This window comes from Schistocerca gregaria, chromosome 9 (assembly GCF_023897955.1).
Source record: "Schistocerca gregaria isolate iqSchGreg1 chromosome 9, iqSchGreg1.2, whole genome shotgun sequence".
Lineage (NCBI taxonomy): Eukaryota > Metazoa > Arthropoda > Insecta > Orthoptera > Acrididae > Schistocerca > Schistocerca gregaria.
This window is the reverse complement of record NC_064928.1, coordinates 194,308,014-194,327,128: the sequence shown is the minus strand read 5'-3', so window position 1 is coordinate 194,327,128 and position 19,115 is coordinate 194,308,014. Positions and strand designations below refer to the sequence as shown.

Sequence of the window (19,115 nt, the reverse complement as noted above, 5' to 3'; positions counted from 1 at the left end):
GGTTGCCCTGGGCAGATACCCTGCTCATAACCATTTCTACAGTTTTGCTCTTGCTTACTGTCAGCTGGTGCTCTTTAAACTTAGAGTTCCATTCCATAAGTACACTATTTGTGACAAATTGCTGGAACAGTAATTACCATAAAATACCTAGGAGTTACCATCTGAAGCGACCTCAAAGGAATGACCACATAAAAGAAATTTTAGGAAAAGCAGATGCCAGGCTGAGATTCATTAAAGGAATCTTACGGAAATTTGACTCATCCACGAAAGAATGTCTTTCCAAACATTTATTTGACTGACTCTATACCCGTACCAGGTGGATTAACAGAAGAGGACGTCTAGCAGATACAAGAACCTTCGCAGGTTTGTGCCCCCCCCTCTCTCCCTCTCTCTCTCTCTCTCTCTCTCTCTCTCTCTCTCTCTCTCTCTCTCTCTCTCTCTCTCTCTCTCACACACACACACACACACACACACACACACACACACATACACACACACACACACACACACACACACACATTATTAGTCATTTATCAAAAATTTAGCATTGAAAATACTTTTTGGAAACCATTATTATTCTCACAAACAACAATTAGTACTGTGTTCATTGCAGAATGATAGTTCACACCATAGTACAATTGTCTATAACTTGATATAAAGTTCTGAGTAACTGCTCTATTAACACACAGCCAGATCGCTGTTGTTGTAAGCAATGATTACAAGTGGTCACTGATTGCATAGAGACTGGACGAGCGCCACAGTGCTGGGACATAAATAACTCTCCGGCTGCAGCGGTGCAAGAAAATACATGGAGGAATGTCTACACTGATGCCTCCGATTCACTGACGCGTCTGTCACCAGCTGTCTTTACTTGTGGTGCCATCATGAGGTACCAATTTTTACACGAAATCTCGTTCTGTGGACAACATCACAAAAATGTGGTGCCATTCATCATGGGACTGTTTACTCTGCACGAGTGCATTACTCAACATACTCCCGCAGCAGACACTAAAAAAGAAGCATTGTCCATTTCAGAGAGGTTTACTGTTGGTATTTTAAAAGAACGTTAATGTTTTTCCTCCCACCTACAAATCATGAAAAGTCAGATCTACAAGCTTGACTAAATCATTTTTCCCATGTTCTATTTGTGAATAGAAAAAGAAAAGAGAGAACAGACACTGGTAAAAGAAATACCCCTGAAACACATCATAATGTCAATTGTGGAATATAGCTGTAGACAAATCTTGTAATCAGTCGCCTGTTTGATTCTTACTGATTTTTAATCTTTTATTTGAATTCTACATTGATTATCAAATGGAAAAAATAAATGACAAATTTGAAAAGTATGTTTTACAAGAATAATGCTTTTTATTTATAATTACCAATCACATGAAATGCAAGTATTAGCAATAAATTGAAATCTGGAACAAAAATGCAGAACATCAAAAAGAAAATGAAATACTTTAATGCTGGTGATTGAGCAGTATTACTGACATTCAATGACAACCAAAACGAGTAACCAGCCAGAAAGGTTAGGAGGAAACGGAATCAAGAAATACGAGTGTAGAGGATATATGACACTACTTCAGTGGTTACAAAACTAAGTCAAATTTACAAAGAACTTGCAGTATGAGCCCACTTCTCAGTATGATGTAGCACCCCGTCTCACCTGGATGCATGTTAAGATTCAGTTAGGAGGAGTGACATGAAGTAATTGGATCCCCTCGTAAGGTGAGCTGATTCACAGCTGTTATAAATTGTCCTGACATGCAGGAATGAAGATGGAGTTTACCGCTGAGCTGGTCTCACACGTTCTATTGGGGGACAAATAAGGAGATCTTGCTGGCTAAGGGAGTACCTCAGTATTATATGGACAGTTCATACAGATATGTGCCACATATGGACTATCTCACTAGGGGTAAGATAGATACTGCCTACAGGAAAATTAAAGAGAGCTTTGGAGAAAAGAGAACCACTTGTATGAATATCAAGAGCTCAGATCGAAACCCAGTTCTAAGCAAAGAAGGGAAAGCAGAAAGGTGGAAGGAGTATACAGAGGGTCTATACAAGGGCGATGTACTTGAGGACAATATTATGGATATGAAAGAGGATGTAGATGATGTTTAATTGGGAGATACAATACTGCTTGAAGAGTTTGACAGATCACTGAAAGACCTGAGTCGAGACAAGGCCCCGGGAGTAGACAACATTCCATTAGAACTACTGACGGCCTTGGGAGAGCCAGTCCTGACAAAACTCTACCATCTGGTAAGCAAGATGTATGAGACAGGCGAAATACCCTCAGACTTCAAAAAGAATATAATAATTCCAATCCCAAAGAAAGTAGGTGTTGACAGATGTGAAAATTACCGAACTATCAGTTTAATAAGCCGCAGCTGCAAAATACTAATGCGAATTCTTTACAGACGAATGGAAAATCTGGTGGAAGCCGACCTCAGGGAAGATCAGTTTGGAATCCGTAGAAATATTGGAACACGTGAGGCAATACTGACCCTACGACCTACCTTAGAAAAAAGATTAAGGAAAGGCAAACCTACGTTTCTACCATTTGTAGACTTAGAGAAAGCTTTTGACAGTGTTGACTGGAATACTCTCTTTCAAATTCTAAAGGTGGTAGGGGTAAAATACAGGGAGTGAAAGGCTATTTACAATTTGTACAGAAACCAGATGGCAGTTTTAAGAGTCGAGGGGCATGAAAGGGAAGCAGTGGTTGGGAAGGGAGTGAGACAGGGTTGTAGCCTCTCCCCGATGTTATTCAATCTGTATATTGAGCAAGCAGTAAAGGAAACAAAAGAAAAATTTGGAGTAGGTATTAAAATCCATGGAGAAGAAATAAAAACTTTGAGGTTCGCCAATGACATTGTAATTCTGTCAGAGACAGCAAAGGACTTGGAAGAGCAGTTGAACGGAATGGACAGTGTCTTGAAAGGAGGATATATAATGAACATCAACAAAAGCAAAACGAGGATAATGGAATGTGGTCGAATTAAGTGGGTGATGCTGAAGGAATTAGATTAAGAAATGAGACACTTAAAGTAGCAAAGGAGTTTTGCTATTTGGGGAGCAAAATAACTGATGATAGTCGAAGTAGAGAAGATATAAAATATAGACTGGCAATGGCAAGGAAAGCGTTTCTGAAGAAGAGAAATTTGTTAACATTGAGTATAGATTTAAGTGTCAGGAAGTCATTTATCAAAGTATTTGTATGGAGTGTAGCCATGTATGGAAGTGAAACATGGACGATAAATAGTTTGGACAAGAAGAGAATAGAAGCTTTCGAAATGTGGTGCTACAGAAGAATGTTGAAGATTAGATGGGTAGATCACATAACTAATGATGAAGTATTGAATAGGATTGGGGAGAAGAGAAGTTTGTAGCACAACTTGACAAAAAGAAGGGACTGGTTAGTAGGGCATGTTCTGGGGCATCAAGGGATCACAAATTTAGCATTGGATGGGAGCGTGGAGGGTAAAAATCATAGAGGGAGACCAAGAGATGAATAGACTAAGCAGATTCAGAAGGATGTAGGTTGTAGTAAGTACTGGGAGATGAAGAAGCTTGTACAGGACAGGGTAGCATGGAAAGCTGCATCAAACCAGTGTCAGGACTGAAGACGACGACAACAACAACAACAACAACAACAACAACGGACTATCATTGTCCTGTAGAAAAATGGCAGAGCCAACATCAGGACACAGGATGCTCATGACTAACAATTGTGCTGTCAAAGACTAACAATGCTGTTCCTCTTCGAAACACTGGAAGAATGAGACCTGTTAATGTCGCTGCCATGCTGACACTGGTAATCCAGTGCAGTACAATGCAGTGCAGAACTGCGACACATCATTGAGCACAATGCAATGCCATTCATCAGCAGTCCATTCTCCCCACTCATGGCACTATTCCAAACGGTGCCGTTTGTGTCGCGATCTTAATGCCAGCCAAAGTAAGGAACAATACTGCCCTAGTCCCACAGCTGCTAATCTCCAACCAGTAGTGTGGGATGATGTAGAATGTTTTGAGGAGTCCATAAATTGTTTTTGGTTGTCAGGCATAGATGCGAAAGTGTTACAAAGTGCTTGAGGCGCCTTTCAAACTCTGTCAGGTGTCAATAACATTGTCTCGCACGAGTATGTGGCACATGTGTGTCCTTGACAGTGATCATTCAACATCTGATGCAGTCCATACAACTTATACACTGACGAGGCAAAACATTTTGACCACCTACTTAACAGCAAGTGTTTCCCTCTTTGGAATGAAATACATAACTGACTCTGCATATCAGGGATCCGACAGTTTGTTGGTAGGTTTGTGCAAGTATTTTGCATTAGATGCCTAAGCATAGGTAGTGTAATTCGCATAAATGATGGTCCATTGATTTGCGAATTCGATGGCGACACCCGACAGCAATATGGCTGGTTTCCACACGATTTACTTTAGGTGAATTTGGTCACTGAGACATCACACTGAGTTAACTATAATGTTCCTCAAGCTGCTGTAGCACGGTTCTGGCTATAAGACGCACACATTTGTACTGCTGAAAGACGACATTACCATCGGTGAAGACATCAAGCATGAAGGGATGCAGGTGGTTTGCAGCTGTCAATATGTCTGATTACTACCACTGGTCCCATGCAAGCACAGAAAAATGTGTTTCATAGCATAATACTGCTCCCACCAGCCTGTGTCCATGTAGTGTGCTGCACATATTGAGCTGCTTTTCACCTCAATGACGCCGTTTTTGGAGACTACCATCAACGTAGTGTAGCACAAATGTGATTCACTTGAAGAGACAACATGTTTACATCAATTGATGGTCAAATCCTGATGGTCCCATGCCCACTGCAATCATAAATGACAATGTAACTGGGTCAACATGTAAACGCTTAGGGGATGGTACGCTGTTGATCCCCATGTTCAACTATGATGGTGAACAGTATTCTGAGAAACAGTTGTGCATGCACCAGTATTGTGCTCTTTCGGCAGAGATGCCACAGATCATCTATCCTAATTAACAGAGCAGACAAGCCTCCGAACTCCACATTCTGCGGAGAGTCGTGGACGTCCAACCATTAAGTGCCTAGATGTAGTTTCACTGGCCTCCTACCTCTTTACATAGATGCTCATGATAGTATCATGTGAACATTTGACCAGCTTCACCATTTTCGAGAAACTCGTTCAGAGGCTCTGCGTAATAATAATCTGCTCTTTGTTAAAATCGCTTATCTCAATGGATTTCCCCATTTGCAGCCCGTATCTTGCCTTGGGTGATCCCATCTGTGCCTGCTCGCTTTACATAATTTTGTTACCATGTCACGTGCCTGCAATGCCATCAGGTGGATTCAAGTGTTGCGGTGGGCAGTGATCATAATGTTTTGGCCTATCACTGTGTAGCCTAACAGGCCTGGCTAGCAATATTAACACTAATGCATTATTGTGGCTGTTCTACATGTCCCAGGGGATTGCAGCTCTAATGATTTACATACCCAATGATGAGTGCATGTGTATAAAGTTACAATTGTAGTCTGACCATGTCTTTGGGGTGCTTCACTTTGTCAGGCAGTGTATTTATTTTCTTCATTTAAAAATAAGACATTTCACATTTATGTATCAGATATTAATTGATAATAAACAACATTTTTATTCTGGTAAATGTGTTTAGGGTCTCCTCATAAACCCCTGGATAGGTTTCAACCAAATTTGGCACACAAACAGAAAACTTCGTAAGTATCAGCAATGTGTGGTTTATAACCTCCTAGCTCTGACAGGAGCAGAGATGTGGGCAAAAAAATTATAGACTGCCCTGTACGACAGGCATGTTGTGTGGGAATAGTATCAGCTTTCTTTACTGACATGCTTTGCAGGGCAGCCTATATGTCAGGGGGCAAGAAAAGGTTTACTAGCACCTGAGTGCAGGCTATACCTTGCATAACAGGTGTGTTGTGTCAGCAGTATTGACCTACTTTACTGACCTGTTTTGCAAGGGCTAATAGTGGGCATGGGCAGAGCTGGGAGAAAAAAGGAGGAAGATTGGGGTTTAATGTCCCATCAACATCGACTTGTGAGAGGGTGGGGTAAGGTTGAGATGGATATAGTAGATGGTGGACAGAGAGAGGGGTGAGGAGACAACGGACATAGAATGGGGATGCTTTTCATACTAGTTAAACACTACATGCTTGGCTACAGATGACTATCAGCACTCTGGATTATTGTTTACATTAAGTAGCAATCTGTCTTTTTCTATGTTGATATTCCCACCTGGAGTTTCTATTGTTTAATTTTGCAATACATTATTAAGGCAGACCAAGTAAGTTTTATTGAGTGCTACACTACACACAGATACACGACACTATTTTTCCACATAGTTACTAAGTCCCTGTAAACAACAGTCATAACGTTCTACCATTCACTCATTTTCTCGAGCAGATACCTAGTGCTTGGTCACAGGGGCAATCAAGAAATGGTTTCAACAGATTAATTTGTCATCTTGGAAAGTCTATACAATTTAGGAATACTTAAACCATTCGAACATGGCCATACATGTATGTAAAGTATAAGAAGCACACAGTGTCTGTCCTAAAAGTTCCCGGAATGATTTTTGGTAGTTGGCAACGCTGGGTGGCAGGATGGAGCTCTGGGTGGAGTAGTTGGTGGGGAATGTAAGCTTTGAAATGATACTAGTGACAGCCGAATGCGGGCAGTTGTTGAGGCAGGGTCACACTCAATGCACCCTCGTCGAGAAAAACTGGACTGGTTTTTGGAGCAGTGTTATGCAATTCTTTGTGAAACTGGTCAAAAATGGGGCAGAGATGCTTGAAATGCTTTGGGAAGAGTATTGTGATGCAGTAAGGAAACAAAGCCAAACTTTTATGTGGCACAAAAGGTTCGGGGAAGATCTGGAGTCAATCAATGCTGCTCGGGACACCCATTGACATCACAGATAACTTTGTGCAAAATGTGCACCGTGTTGTGGACAAGAACCAATGATGAAGTGTTTGGATGACTGCAGAAGATCCAAAAGCAACCTTTCATGACATTTTAACTGTGGATCTTTAAATGAAAAAGGTCTGCGTGAAAATGGTGCCAAAAGTACTGACGAGTGGGATGAAGGTGCAGCGTTTGTTGCCAGGAATTGCATGAGCACTATGAAACGAGCCCAGACTTTTTGGACACAGTGATCAAAAGAAATGAGACATGGATTTTTTTAGTACAATCTCAAAACAAAACATCAGAGCAGCAAGTAGCACACCAAGGAGTCTCTCGCCTCAAGAAAGTAACCATGACCAAATAGCAAATCAAAGCAATGCTCGCTGTGTTTTGTTGGCAGAGAAAGTGTAGTTCACAGTGAATTTGTGCCACAAGGACAGTGCTCAAATGGTTACACAATTGGGTTTGACATCTGAAAAAAAGTTCGTAACAATTGGATCGTGCACCATGACAATGCATCAAGCCACACCGTGCTCATTGTCTCCGAGTTGCTGGTCAAAATGGGTGTGGCAACGCAGCTCCTGCTGCCATACATCCCGGTCTGCCACTAGCGGACTGCTTTTTGTCCTCAAGAATCAAAAGAACCTGAAAGGAACTCAGTATGGGACACTGGATGTAGTAAAAGCAGCTTCAACAACTGCATTGAAGGAACCTTCAATGATTGAATGAAGTGTTGGCAACAGCATATTTAAGCAGGAGGTGAATACTTTGAAAAGTTCTGAAAATATTGCATAAATGATGTTAGAAAAATTTATTACTGAAACTTCTGGGCCCCACCTTTGTAACAAAAACTTAATATTGGTTTAGCAGACGTCAATACTTTAATCAACAAAGCATAATTGTAAGAGATATAGCAAAGTGTACATGTGTTGGTTAAACCATAGATATATTGTGGCATTCTGCTTTCTTGACGAAGGCATTGAAATGTGCGAAACCAATCCTGAGTACACCTTTTTAACACACTTCTCATACTTCACACAGATTTAGGAACATGCTCTAATTACAAGGTGCATTCAAGTTCTAAGGCCTCCGATTTTTTTTCCTTATTAACAACTAACCCGAAATCGATGAAACTGGCGTTACTTCTCGACATAATCGCCCTGCAGACGTACACGTTTTTCACAACGCTAACACCATGATTCCATTGCTGTGGCGAAGGCTTTTTTAGGAGTCTGTTTTGACCACTGGAAAATCGCTGAGGCAATAGCAGCACAACTGGTAAATGTGCGGCCACGGAGAGTGTCTCGTTGTTGGAAAACGCCAAAAGTCTCTAGGAGCCAGGTCAGGTGAGTAGGGAGCATGAGGAATAACTTCAAATTTGTTATCACGAACAAACTGTTGCGCAACGTTAGCTCGATGTGCGGGTGCGTTGTCTTGGTGAAACAGCACACGCACAACCCTTCCCGGCTGCTTTTGTTGCAGTGCAGGAAGGAATTTGTTCTTCAAAACATTTTCGTAGGATGCACCTGTTACCATAGTGCCCTTTGGAACACAATGGGTAAGGATTACGCCCTCGCTGTCCCAGAACTTGGACATCATTTTTTCAGCACTGGCGGTTACCCGAAATTTTTTTTGTGGCAGTGAATCTGTGTGCTTCCATTGAGCTGACTGGTGCTTTGTTTCTGGATTGAAAAATGGCATCCACGTGTTATCCATTGTCACAACCGACGAAAAGAAAGTCCCATTCATGCTGTCGTTGCGCGTTAACATTGCTTGGCAACATGCCACACGGGCAGCCATGTGGTCGTCCGTCAGCATTCATGGCACCCACCTGGATGACACTTTTCGCATTTTCAGGTCGTCATGCAGGATTGTGTGCACAAAACCCACAGAAATGCCAAATCTGGAGGCAATCTGTTCAACAGTCATTCGGCGATCCCCCAGAACAATTCTCTCCACTTTCTCAGTCATGTCATCAGACCGGCTTGTGCGAGCCCGAGGTTGTTTTGGTTTATTGTCACACGATGTTCTGCCTTCATTAAACTGTCACAGCCACGAACGCACTTTCGACACATCCATAGCTCCATCACCACGTCTCCTTCAACTGTCGATGAATTTCATTTGGTTTCACACCAAGCAAATTCAGAAAACGAATGATTGCACGCTGTTCAAGTAAGGAAAACATCGCCACTTTAAGTATTTAAAACAGTTCTCATTCTCTCCTCTGGCAGTAAAATTCCATCTGTCGTACGGTGCTGCCATCTCTGGGACGTAATGACAATGAACGCGGCCTCATTTTAAAACAATGCGCTTGTTTCTATCTCTTTCCAGTCCGGAGAAAAAAAAAATCGGAGGCCTTAGAACTTGAATGCTCCTCATATTTGTACATTCCTACAGTTTTAGACTTCCAAAGAAAACAGATGAATCTATCAGAATCAGTTAAGTGAAACAAATATTACAACTGTGCAGCTGGCAACTGAATTTTATTTTGAAAAAATTTATACCATTTTCGCTAAAAAATAACAGCTACTAATAAAACAATAATTGAAAAACTTATTTATAACTGTTACTCAGTTATATAAGGACTGGAGAATGTATTAGTCAGGTTTTGAGGCTAAGATGCACTATATTTCAACCAGTGTTTTGCGCAATATTCATATTATAATCGATAATGAGACAATACATGTTTTTGAGACATGAAAGATGGTATTTCATCCCACAGTTTGAATCACAAACTGAACCTCTCACCAATCTAAAAGAACATGCCCACTTTGTCAGCTGAGTATTTATTAAGTTTCTTTATATTTCTCCTGTCTGAACAGTATGTACCACTAAACTGTCTTGAATTAATAGCACTGTTGTAGCTGTCTATTTAGCTCTAAATAGGAGGGTATATAAGAAGTTCCAACTTAACTTTTGAAACTTTAGATCTCTCTGCATGTTACAAACAATGTACAATGTACATCCAGAAAGTAAGTTCCATATGTATTTCTTTCCACGGGAGCACTAGTAGTTGCTTTGAGTCAAGGAGGAGGTAACACCAGTTTATATTCCGTCTGTTGTTTATGTTCTATAGTTCTTGTTTAGAATGGTGAAGTTGGTTAAAAATCCTACCAGTTATGGGATTTGCTCTGTAATTCACTTCCTGATCGTCAAAAACAGTAAACCTGTCGACATTCATCAACAGATTTGTGAGGTTTACAGAGAAACAGATCATTGAGGCAACGGTAAAAAGAAGGGTCTGACAATTCAATGGACATGATCAACTGATTGATTACTAACAAAGGGGGCATCCATGTTTAGATAATGAAGAATTGGTCTGTACAGTTTAAGAACTCAGAGGAAAATAGTTTAAAACATCCCATCATCCTAAGAACTCTGCACAAATTTCAAGATCCCTTCTTCATGAAACTTTCTGAAAAACTAAATTATCAAAAGCTTTCTGTTCGTTGGGGGCCAAAAACTAACAGGGCACAAAAAAGGAAACAGTACCTGGTCCATGCATGTTACAACAAAAATTGTGATGATTTTATAAGCAAGAGCATGACTGGAGATGAGCATGGGTCACTTTAATAACACTCAATCTTAACAATCAACAGAATGGAGGCACACGGCATCACCAATGGGGACTTCAGCAGACAATCATCTTCACACCTCAAAAGGTCACGTGCACAGCCTTTTGGGATAGACACAGCAATCTCCTGGTGCATTTTTTACTGTGAGGTGAAAAATAAATGAAAATGTTTACTGTGGGACTTTTGAAACTGCATCACACAATACAAAATAAGCACTGGAGACAGCTCGGAAACTGTATTGTTTTGATTCATGACAGTTCTAGTACTCTCACTGCTGACAAGACATCACCTCTTGCAGACCTTTGGCTGGAACCAGTCTGACTCCCCCCTCCCATACAGTTCTGATCTTACCCCTAGCAACTTCCTTCTCTTTCTGCACATGAAAAAGTTTCTTGGTGGTCAAAAATTTGAACAACGATGAGTTCAAAAAACTTGTCACAATAAAAACACACAAACACACACACAAATTTTAAGCTTTCGCAACCCAGGGTTGTTTCATCTGGAAAGAGGGCAGGAGAAGGAAAGACAGAAGGATGTGGGTTTTAAGGGAGAGGTAAAGAGTCATTCCAATCCCAGGAGCGGAAAGACTTACCTTAGGGGGAAAAAGAACAAGTATACACTCGCATATATATCCATCCACACATATACAGGCACAGGCAGGTGTGTGTGTGTGTGTGTGTGTGTGTGTGTGTGTGTGTGTGTGTGTGTGTGTGTAAGGTATAACAACTGAGACTGATTAAAATTCAAACTGAAATATACAAAAAACAGACTTTTCTCACATATGTGCAGCTTACCAATTAATTATGTGAATGCATACATCATTACGAGTGATGGGTCTCTTTGCAAAAATCTGTGTATATAGCTTGCACCTCCAGAAGCGAACTAGACGAGCTTTCGGTAAACCCATACGAATGCCAACAAGATCCCAAAATTGATGTTTGATATTCAGATGTCCACGAAATTCCTCCACATGGTCAACACCGCAGACAGTTACCAGCAGACGCACCATTTCCTCCACTTTTTCGTATGTCCAAACAATTTTTTCTGAAAAACAAAAATACAGTTTCATCAATAATACAAGGGGTAGTGGTGGCAAATGACACAGATTAAGTGTTGGGATGGAAAAGAAAAGTCACAAAGTGTTTTAGTTTCTGCCGACACATAAAACGTTTAAATAACTTATGGGACAGTAGCCAGGTGATGTTTACAACAACTGCTGACATTTCAACAGGAACACCTCACCACAGTCAAGGCATAAATACAAGGGAGCAGTGAGTGAGGAAATTTAAGCCTTCAGTAGATACGGCTATTCCAACTAAGAACTGTAACCCAGAATAGGGCGCAGGCGCGCACAGTCAACAACTAGCACCACCACACAACCTAAATAGCTAGTACCTACACACACAAGATAGATCCAGAATCAAAAGTTATTGGTAGCTAATGTCAACTACCAATGTGTGAGGGAGTGGAATTAACTTTACCCTCTGTATGGATAGAGAAAGAGCAGGACAACGAGCAGAAATTGGGCAAAAACCTCCACCTCTATTTACAAGATACCTGGCTAACTCAACCTCAACTGCAACCTTAACAACACTGTCCAAGCAACCGGAAGTGCGTAACAGAAACTCTATTACATTCCATAAGATGAAACTTCCTGGCAGATTAAAACTGTGTGCCCGACCGAGACTCGAACTCGCGACCTTTGCCTTTCGCGGGCAAGTGCTCTACCATCTGAGCTACCAAAGCACGACTCACGGCCGTTCTCACAGCTTTACTTCTGCCAGGAAGTTTCATATCAGCGCACACTCCGCTGCAGAGTGAAAATCTCATTCTGGATTCCATAAGATGTCTGGTACCAATGCAATGTACTACAATAGCAGATTTCCTTGTTATTTTTTCAGTGTGTGTGGCACTTATGATCAATACACTGGTCCTCCACAGTCCTGATGTGTCTGACCAATGTCGTAACATGCCAGCACTGCAAGAACAGAACCTAAAAGGCCTCTAATCTTAATTGGTGGTCAGAAAACACACTTCACACTATGTTTCTACAGAACAGGATAAAGTCTGTCAGAAACGCTATCTCTGCATAATGAAAAAAAGACTGTAGACTTATGTGCCACCTCATTATTTTCATCACACAGCTCAGACAATCCCCCACCATGGGCCTTGGTCTTTACCAGGTTGTACGTACAAACCCTAACTGTGTACTTGTGGTTGAGAATTACGCATTACCCAGTCACCTGTTACGTGTCAAATATATGGGACCACCTTCAGGAGTGCAAAGGGAGGAAGCAGAAACAAAGAGAAACCTCAAATACCAAAGCAGAGGAAGAGGAGAATATGGAGAATGAAGAAAGAAAGAAAAACAGATGAGAGGCTGTTGCAATGCCAGGCTATCTGAAGTGCAACAAGCATCCCTGAAAATATCCAAGACAAGTTCCCCAAGGGAGGGGAAAAAGAAGAGCAGGAGGATGGACAGGCAGCACAGAAAGGGAAGAGGTGCTTCAAAGACTGGGGGTCCACGGTAGCCAAGCACGAACTCACCAAAACATTGTGAGCCCACAGGGGGCAACAAATACTGTCTGGGTGGTGCAATCGTTAACTCATCTGCCTAGCAAGCAGGAGATCCTGGGTTCAAGTCCTGGTCCAGCTCCATTTTTCACTCATTGCTTCTGACACTGTATAAACCCCCAATGCAGCTGACATTAGTTGCTTCTCTTTCCTTTCCTCCTCTCCACATTCACTTTAGATAATAGTGGATAGTGTCTTAAGGAGAGATTGTAAAACAAATCCAGTAAAAGTAAAACAAGGGTAACAGAATGTAGTCTGATTACATCAGGTGATGTTGAGGAAACTGGAATGGGAAATAATGAAAGTAGTAGATGACTTGTGCTATTTGGGCAGCAAAGTAATTGATGATAGCCAAAGAAGAGGGGATATAAAATGTAGATTGACTATATAAGAAAAAAAATCTGAAAAACAAGGATTTATTAATATCTAATGCAAGTTTACATGTTACAAACCCTTTTGTGAAGGTATTTGTCTGGTGTGTAGTCTTGTATGGAAGTGAAATTTGTACAATAAGCAGTTTAGACAAAAAGATAGAAGCAGCTTTTGCCATGTGGCGCTACAGAAGAATGTTGAAGATTAGATGGGAATATTCAATAACAAATGAGGTACTGAACTGAATTTGGGAAAGAAGAAATTTGTGCCACTACTTGACTAGTAAAAGTGACTGGTTGATAGGACACATCCTGAGGCATCAAGGAATTATCAACTTTGTATTGGTGGGAAATGTAAAGCATAAAAATTGTAGAGGGAGACCAAGAGATGAATACAGTAAGCAGGTTCAGAAGGATGTAGGCTGCAGTAGCTACTCTAAGATGATGAGACTTACACAGGATTGAACGGTATGGACAGCTGCATCAAGCCACTTTTTGGACTGAAGACTGCTACTACTAGAACAATAATTTTTTTCTACTAGAGAAGTGACAGGTTACCCTACATGTAATCTACCTAACGCCTTGCTGGATAAAGGCAACAAGTGAACACCAACAGAATCTTACCCGGCATTTCTCCATTCTTGGCCAGAAGCACACACCTCCTGTAGACTGACATCCTGTCCCTACCAAGGATTTTTGCAAGTTCCTTGTACTTGTTTTTTCCCTTCGTCTCCATATACATTTTTATTAGCTTGTCCTCATGCTTTGTGAACCTGTGGACAGACACAAGCCAGTTTGATTAGCACAAAATATTTCTCAAATCATTCAAGTGTGTACAATGTAGATGGAAAAGGATTAAATGGCAGTTCTAAGAGTGCTAAAATGTGTTACTTCCAATTAGTCATCCAAAAAGTTAGGAAATAGGTACGAATATATGGCTTCACAGTGATATGTACTGATAAAATTCTCCTAAGCTTCTAGCTGTGTCAAATGGTTAGAAAGCCATGAGCTTTCAGCTGAGTGCTCTCGGCCAGTGTCATGTGCTGACTGTCACGAACTGTTGCTGCTGACCTTAGTCAGCAGTGCTACTGCCCAATACGTCATTAAGGCCATGTAAGGCAAAGTTTTCATTTCAAGACTGCCACACCCTCTTCAACCAGCTGCAGGATTTATTGAAGGAGTTTCAGAAACTGTAACTCTGATGCTTTTTTTTAGGACACTATCTCACAAACCATTTTTTCATTTAATGAAAGATGCTGCGTTATAAGCAATTGGGTGTTCATTTTCCAGAGCACGTTTTGCTACTGGTGACATCTCACAGCACAGTAGGTACCAACACTTCTTGTATTCTATATTGTACAGCTCAATAATGTGCCATATCTGTTTAAACTGAAACTGTTCACATTCACACAGTATTTTGTGTAATACTGGTGCTCTCATGCCTATATTGTGAAAGGAAATGGCATAATCCTACAAGCATAAGTGTTTCCTAAACCAGTATGACACAGTTCTGAAATTAAAAATATAAAGAAATAAGTTTACTCAAGTAAACTTTATAGTGGAATTCTGTATTTGCTAAACAAAAGTCAGCAGAACCACAGCTGCCTTACGTGAGGAAACACTAGTGCAGTTTTCATTTATCAACATCTTTTTGACTGTTAAATATTATGAAATATTGTAATTACCAAAAAATCTGAATAGTTCTGAATCAATCGATATGACTACACTTATGTCTAGCGAGTTGGCCAGGTTATATATCTGACAACACCAGGTAATGTGGGTGAACAACAGCAACATGTCTAAAGCCTGCCCACAGCATCAGGTCTCACTTGTCTCAGCACCCTGATGTGTACTTTGTGACCTTTGGTAGACTTATTTATGACGATCTGGAATACTTAGCGATTTTCTTGACAATTGTTTGGACCCTGTTATTCCCTGCCATAACCATTTGGCTCGCAGATGAGTATGTCTACTTCCCTAATGCGGTGCTGTCTTCATTCTCCTTTTCATCACACACTGCATATTCCGTGAGCAAACTGACAGCAGTGTAAGCACCGACAGAGTGGTCCATATTCTAGTGTTTACTAATCTGATGAACTTACAGTGTTCTCCAGGAGTAATGTTTGAGTTACTCACTAAATCTCCAGAGCGCACTAATGGCCAGAGGTAGCCACCTCCAGAAATCCTTGTTTCTGCTTATTTCAAAAGAGTAAAGTAAGGATCTGTGTTATTAAAGAAGCAGTCTTACAGAAGTACTAATATACAGGGCATCCAAAGTCGTCCTATTATTTCAAAAAAATCATAACTTGGGATCTATTAGAAACAAAATTGGCTGTAAAATGTTTAGGAGCTCACAAAGAGGTTCTTGTTTCTTTGTCTGTTAAATATTTGGTGCGGACTACTTAAAAATGGTAACAGAACACGAGAAGGCACAATGTGTCATGTGGTATGCAGACTCCAAATCTGTGAAGACCATATTGTTGAATTATTGACAACAGTATGGGAGGGAACCACTACCAAAAACTAGCCTAATAAGACAGTTCAAGAACTTCGGAGGCAGGTAATGTCTAAGACCTCCTCCAAAGTCGGCGTCCCCCATATCTCAAGCATGCACTGACAGAGTGCAAGCTCCATTTCAACACAGCAATCAAAAGTAAATTCATCGTGCATCATGTGAATTCCATGAAGAAAGATCGATTGTCCATAAAATGAATGGGTCATGATGTTTGAATAGCAGGACCTCGATTCACTCCCTACAACCCGCCACTAGACATTTTTTGTAGGGTTACACCAAGGACCATGCGTGCAGAACGCCAGAAAAAAACATGGCTGTCCTCCGTGCAAGAATCCATGAAGCAATCAGAACTGTTAATGCTTCAGTGCTCACCCATATATGGGCAGCACTCTAATATCGCATTGACGTACAACAAGCGATGAGTGGGACACACATTTAAATTTTGGTAAAACCAAAAGAACTTTGGCAGCTACTAAACATTTTACAGCAAGCCACAATGCTCTGTCTCCAATAGTTTCCACGTTTCACTGGTCCCTGTCTTCCACTTACCTCTCCCTCCTCCTATTCCCTCTCCAGCACAACACAGCCTTTTATTTGGCCAATGTGCCCACTAGCCCTTTTCCCTTCCCCATCCCCACTCCCCTCAAACCTCACAACTGCACTTAGTAGTCCTACCCTGCCCCACCACGTCTCTGCACACATTCACAAGCAGCACTACAGCTGCCCCCACCCCACCCTGTTATCCCCCTTCCCCACCTCATGCTGCCTCCTTACCTGCAACCACCCTCACAAAATTGCTGCTCCATCAGGCATAGTTATGACTCAATCTACGCACAGTGGTCACAGACAGTGGTCATGTGTCTGAGCTGTACAAGTGTTTCTACTTCATAAGTGAACCTCTTGGCCAAGAGCTAAAAAGTATGCCTGCCTGCAACTCAACATCTCCCCTACATTGCAAGTAGCAATCTTTTTGTCATCAGTCTACTGACTGGTTTGATGCAGCCCGCCATGAATTCCTTTCCTGTGCTAACCTCTTCATCTCAGAGTAGCACTTGCAACCTACGTGCTCGATTATTTGCTTGACGTATTCCAATCTCTGTTTTCCTCTACAGTTTTTGCCCTCTACAGCTCCCTCTAGTACCATGGAAGTCATTCCCTCATGTCTTAGCATGTGTTCTGTCATCCTGTCCCTTCTCCTTATCAGTGTTTTCCACATATTCCTTTCCTCTCCGATTCAGCGTAGAACCTCCTCATTCCTTACCTTATCAGTCCACCTAATTTTCAACATTCGTCTATAGCACGATATCTCAAATGCTTCGATTCTCTTCTGTTCCGGTTTTCCCACAGTCCATGTTTCACTACCATACAATGCTGTACTCCAGACGTACATCCTCAGAAGTTTCTTCCTCATATTCAGCCCGGTATTTGATATTAGTAGACTTCTCTTGGCCAGAAATGCCTTTTTTGCCATAGCGAGTCTGCTTTTGATGTCCTCCTTGCTCCGTCCGTCATTGGTTATTTTACTGCCTAGATAGCAGAATTCCTTAACTTCATTGACTTCGTGACCATCAATCCCGATGTTAAGTTTCTCGCTGTTCTCATTTCTACTACTTCTCATTACCTTCGTCTTTCTCCGATTTACTCTCAAACCATACTGTGTACTCATTAGACTGTTCATTCCGTTCAGCAGATCATTTAATTCTTCTTCACTTTCACTCAGGATAGCAATGTCATCAGCGAATCGTATCATTGATATCCTTTCACCTTGTATTTTAATTCCACTCCTGAACCTTTCTTTTATTTCCATCATTGCTTCCTCGATGTACAGATTGAAGAGTAGGGGCGAAAGGCTACAGCCTTGTCTTACACCCTTCTTAATACGAGCACTTCCTTCTGGATCGTCCACTCTTATTATTCCCTCTTGGTTGTTGTACATATTGCATATGAACCATCTCTCCCTATAGCTTACCCCTACTTTTTTCAGAACCTTGAAGAGCTTGCACCATTTTAAATTGTCGAACGCTTTTTACAGGTCGACAAATCCTATGAACGTGTCTTGATTTTTCTTTAGCCTTGCTTCCATTATTAGCCGTAACGTCAGAATTGCCTCTCTCGTGCCTTTACTTTTCCTAAAGCAAAACTGATCGTCACCTAGCGCATTCTCAATTTTCTTTTCCATTCTTCCGTATATTATTCTTGTAAGCAGCTTAGCTGATTGTGCGATAATTCTCACATTTGTCAGCTCTTGCCGGCTTCGGAATTGTGTGGATGATGCTTTTCCGAAAGTCAGATGGTATGTCGCCAGCCTCATATATTCTACACACCAACGTGAATAGTCGTTTTGTTGCCACTTCCCCCAATGATTTTAGAAATTCTGATGGAATATTATCTATCCCTTCTACCTTATTTGACCGTAAGTCCTCCAAAGCTCTTTTAAATTCCGATTCTAATACTGGATCCCCTATCTCTTCTAAATCGACTCCTGTTTCTTCTTCTATCACATCAGACAAATCTTCACCCTCATAGAGGCTTTCAATGTATTCTTTCCACCTATCTGCCCTCTCCTCTGCATTTAACAGTGGAATTCCCGTTGCACTCTTAATGTTACCACTGTTGCTTTTAATGTCACCAAAGGTTGTTTTGACTTTCCATTATGCTGAGTCTGTCCTTCCGACAATCATATCTTTTTCGATGTCTTCACATTTTTCCTGCAGCCATTTCGTCTTTGCTTCCCTGCACTTCCTATTTATTTCATTCCTCAGCAACTTTTATTTCTGTATTCCTGATTTTCCCGGAACATGTTTGTACTTCCTCCTTTCATCAATCAACTGAAGTATTTCTTCTGTTACCCATAGTTTCTTCGCAGCTACCTTCTTTGTACCTATGTTTTCCTTCCCAACTTCTGTGATGGCCCTTTTTAGAGATGTCCATTCCTCTTCAACTATGTTGCCTACTGCGCTATTCCTTATTGCTGTGTCTATAGCGTTAGAGAACTTCAAACGTATCTCGTCATTCCTTAGAACGTCCGTATCCCACTTTTTAGCATATTGATTCTTCCTGACTAATGTCTTGAACTTCAGCCTACTCTTCAATACTATTATATTGTGATCTGAGTCTATATCTGCTCCTGGG

The 19,115-nt window shown here is 41.1% G+C and overlaps 1 protein-coding gene across 2 annotated transcripts in view; it reads right to left on the bottom strand.

Annotated features, from left to right (window-relative positions):
- Positions 1-19,115, bottom strand: part of LOC126291552 (uncharacterized) — a 75,394-nt gene that overhangs the window by 18,644 nt on the left and 37,635 nt on the right. For both annotated transcript variants that reach the window (XM_049985062.1, XM_049985063.1), the window contains exons 5-6: positions 14,093-14,241; positions 11,318-11,567 (exon numbers count right to left, since the gene is read on the bottom strand). In XM_049985062.1, coding sequence (XP_049841019.1) covers positions 11,318-11,567; positions 14,093-14,241 — 399 coding nt within the window. The remainder of the gene's footprint in view (positions 1-11,317; positions 11,568-14,092; positions 14,242-19,115) is intronic.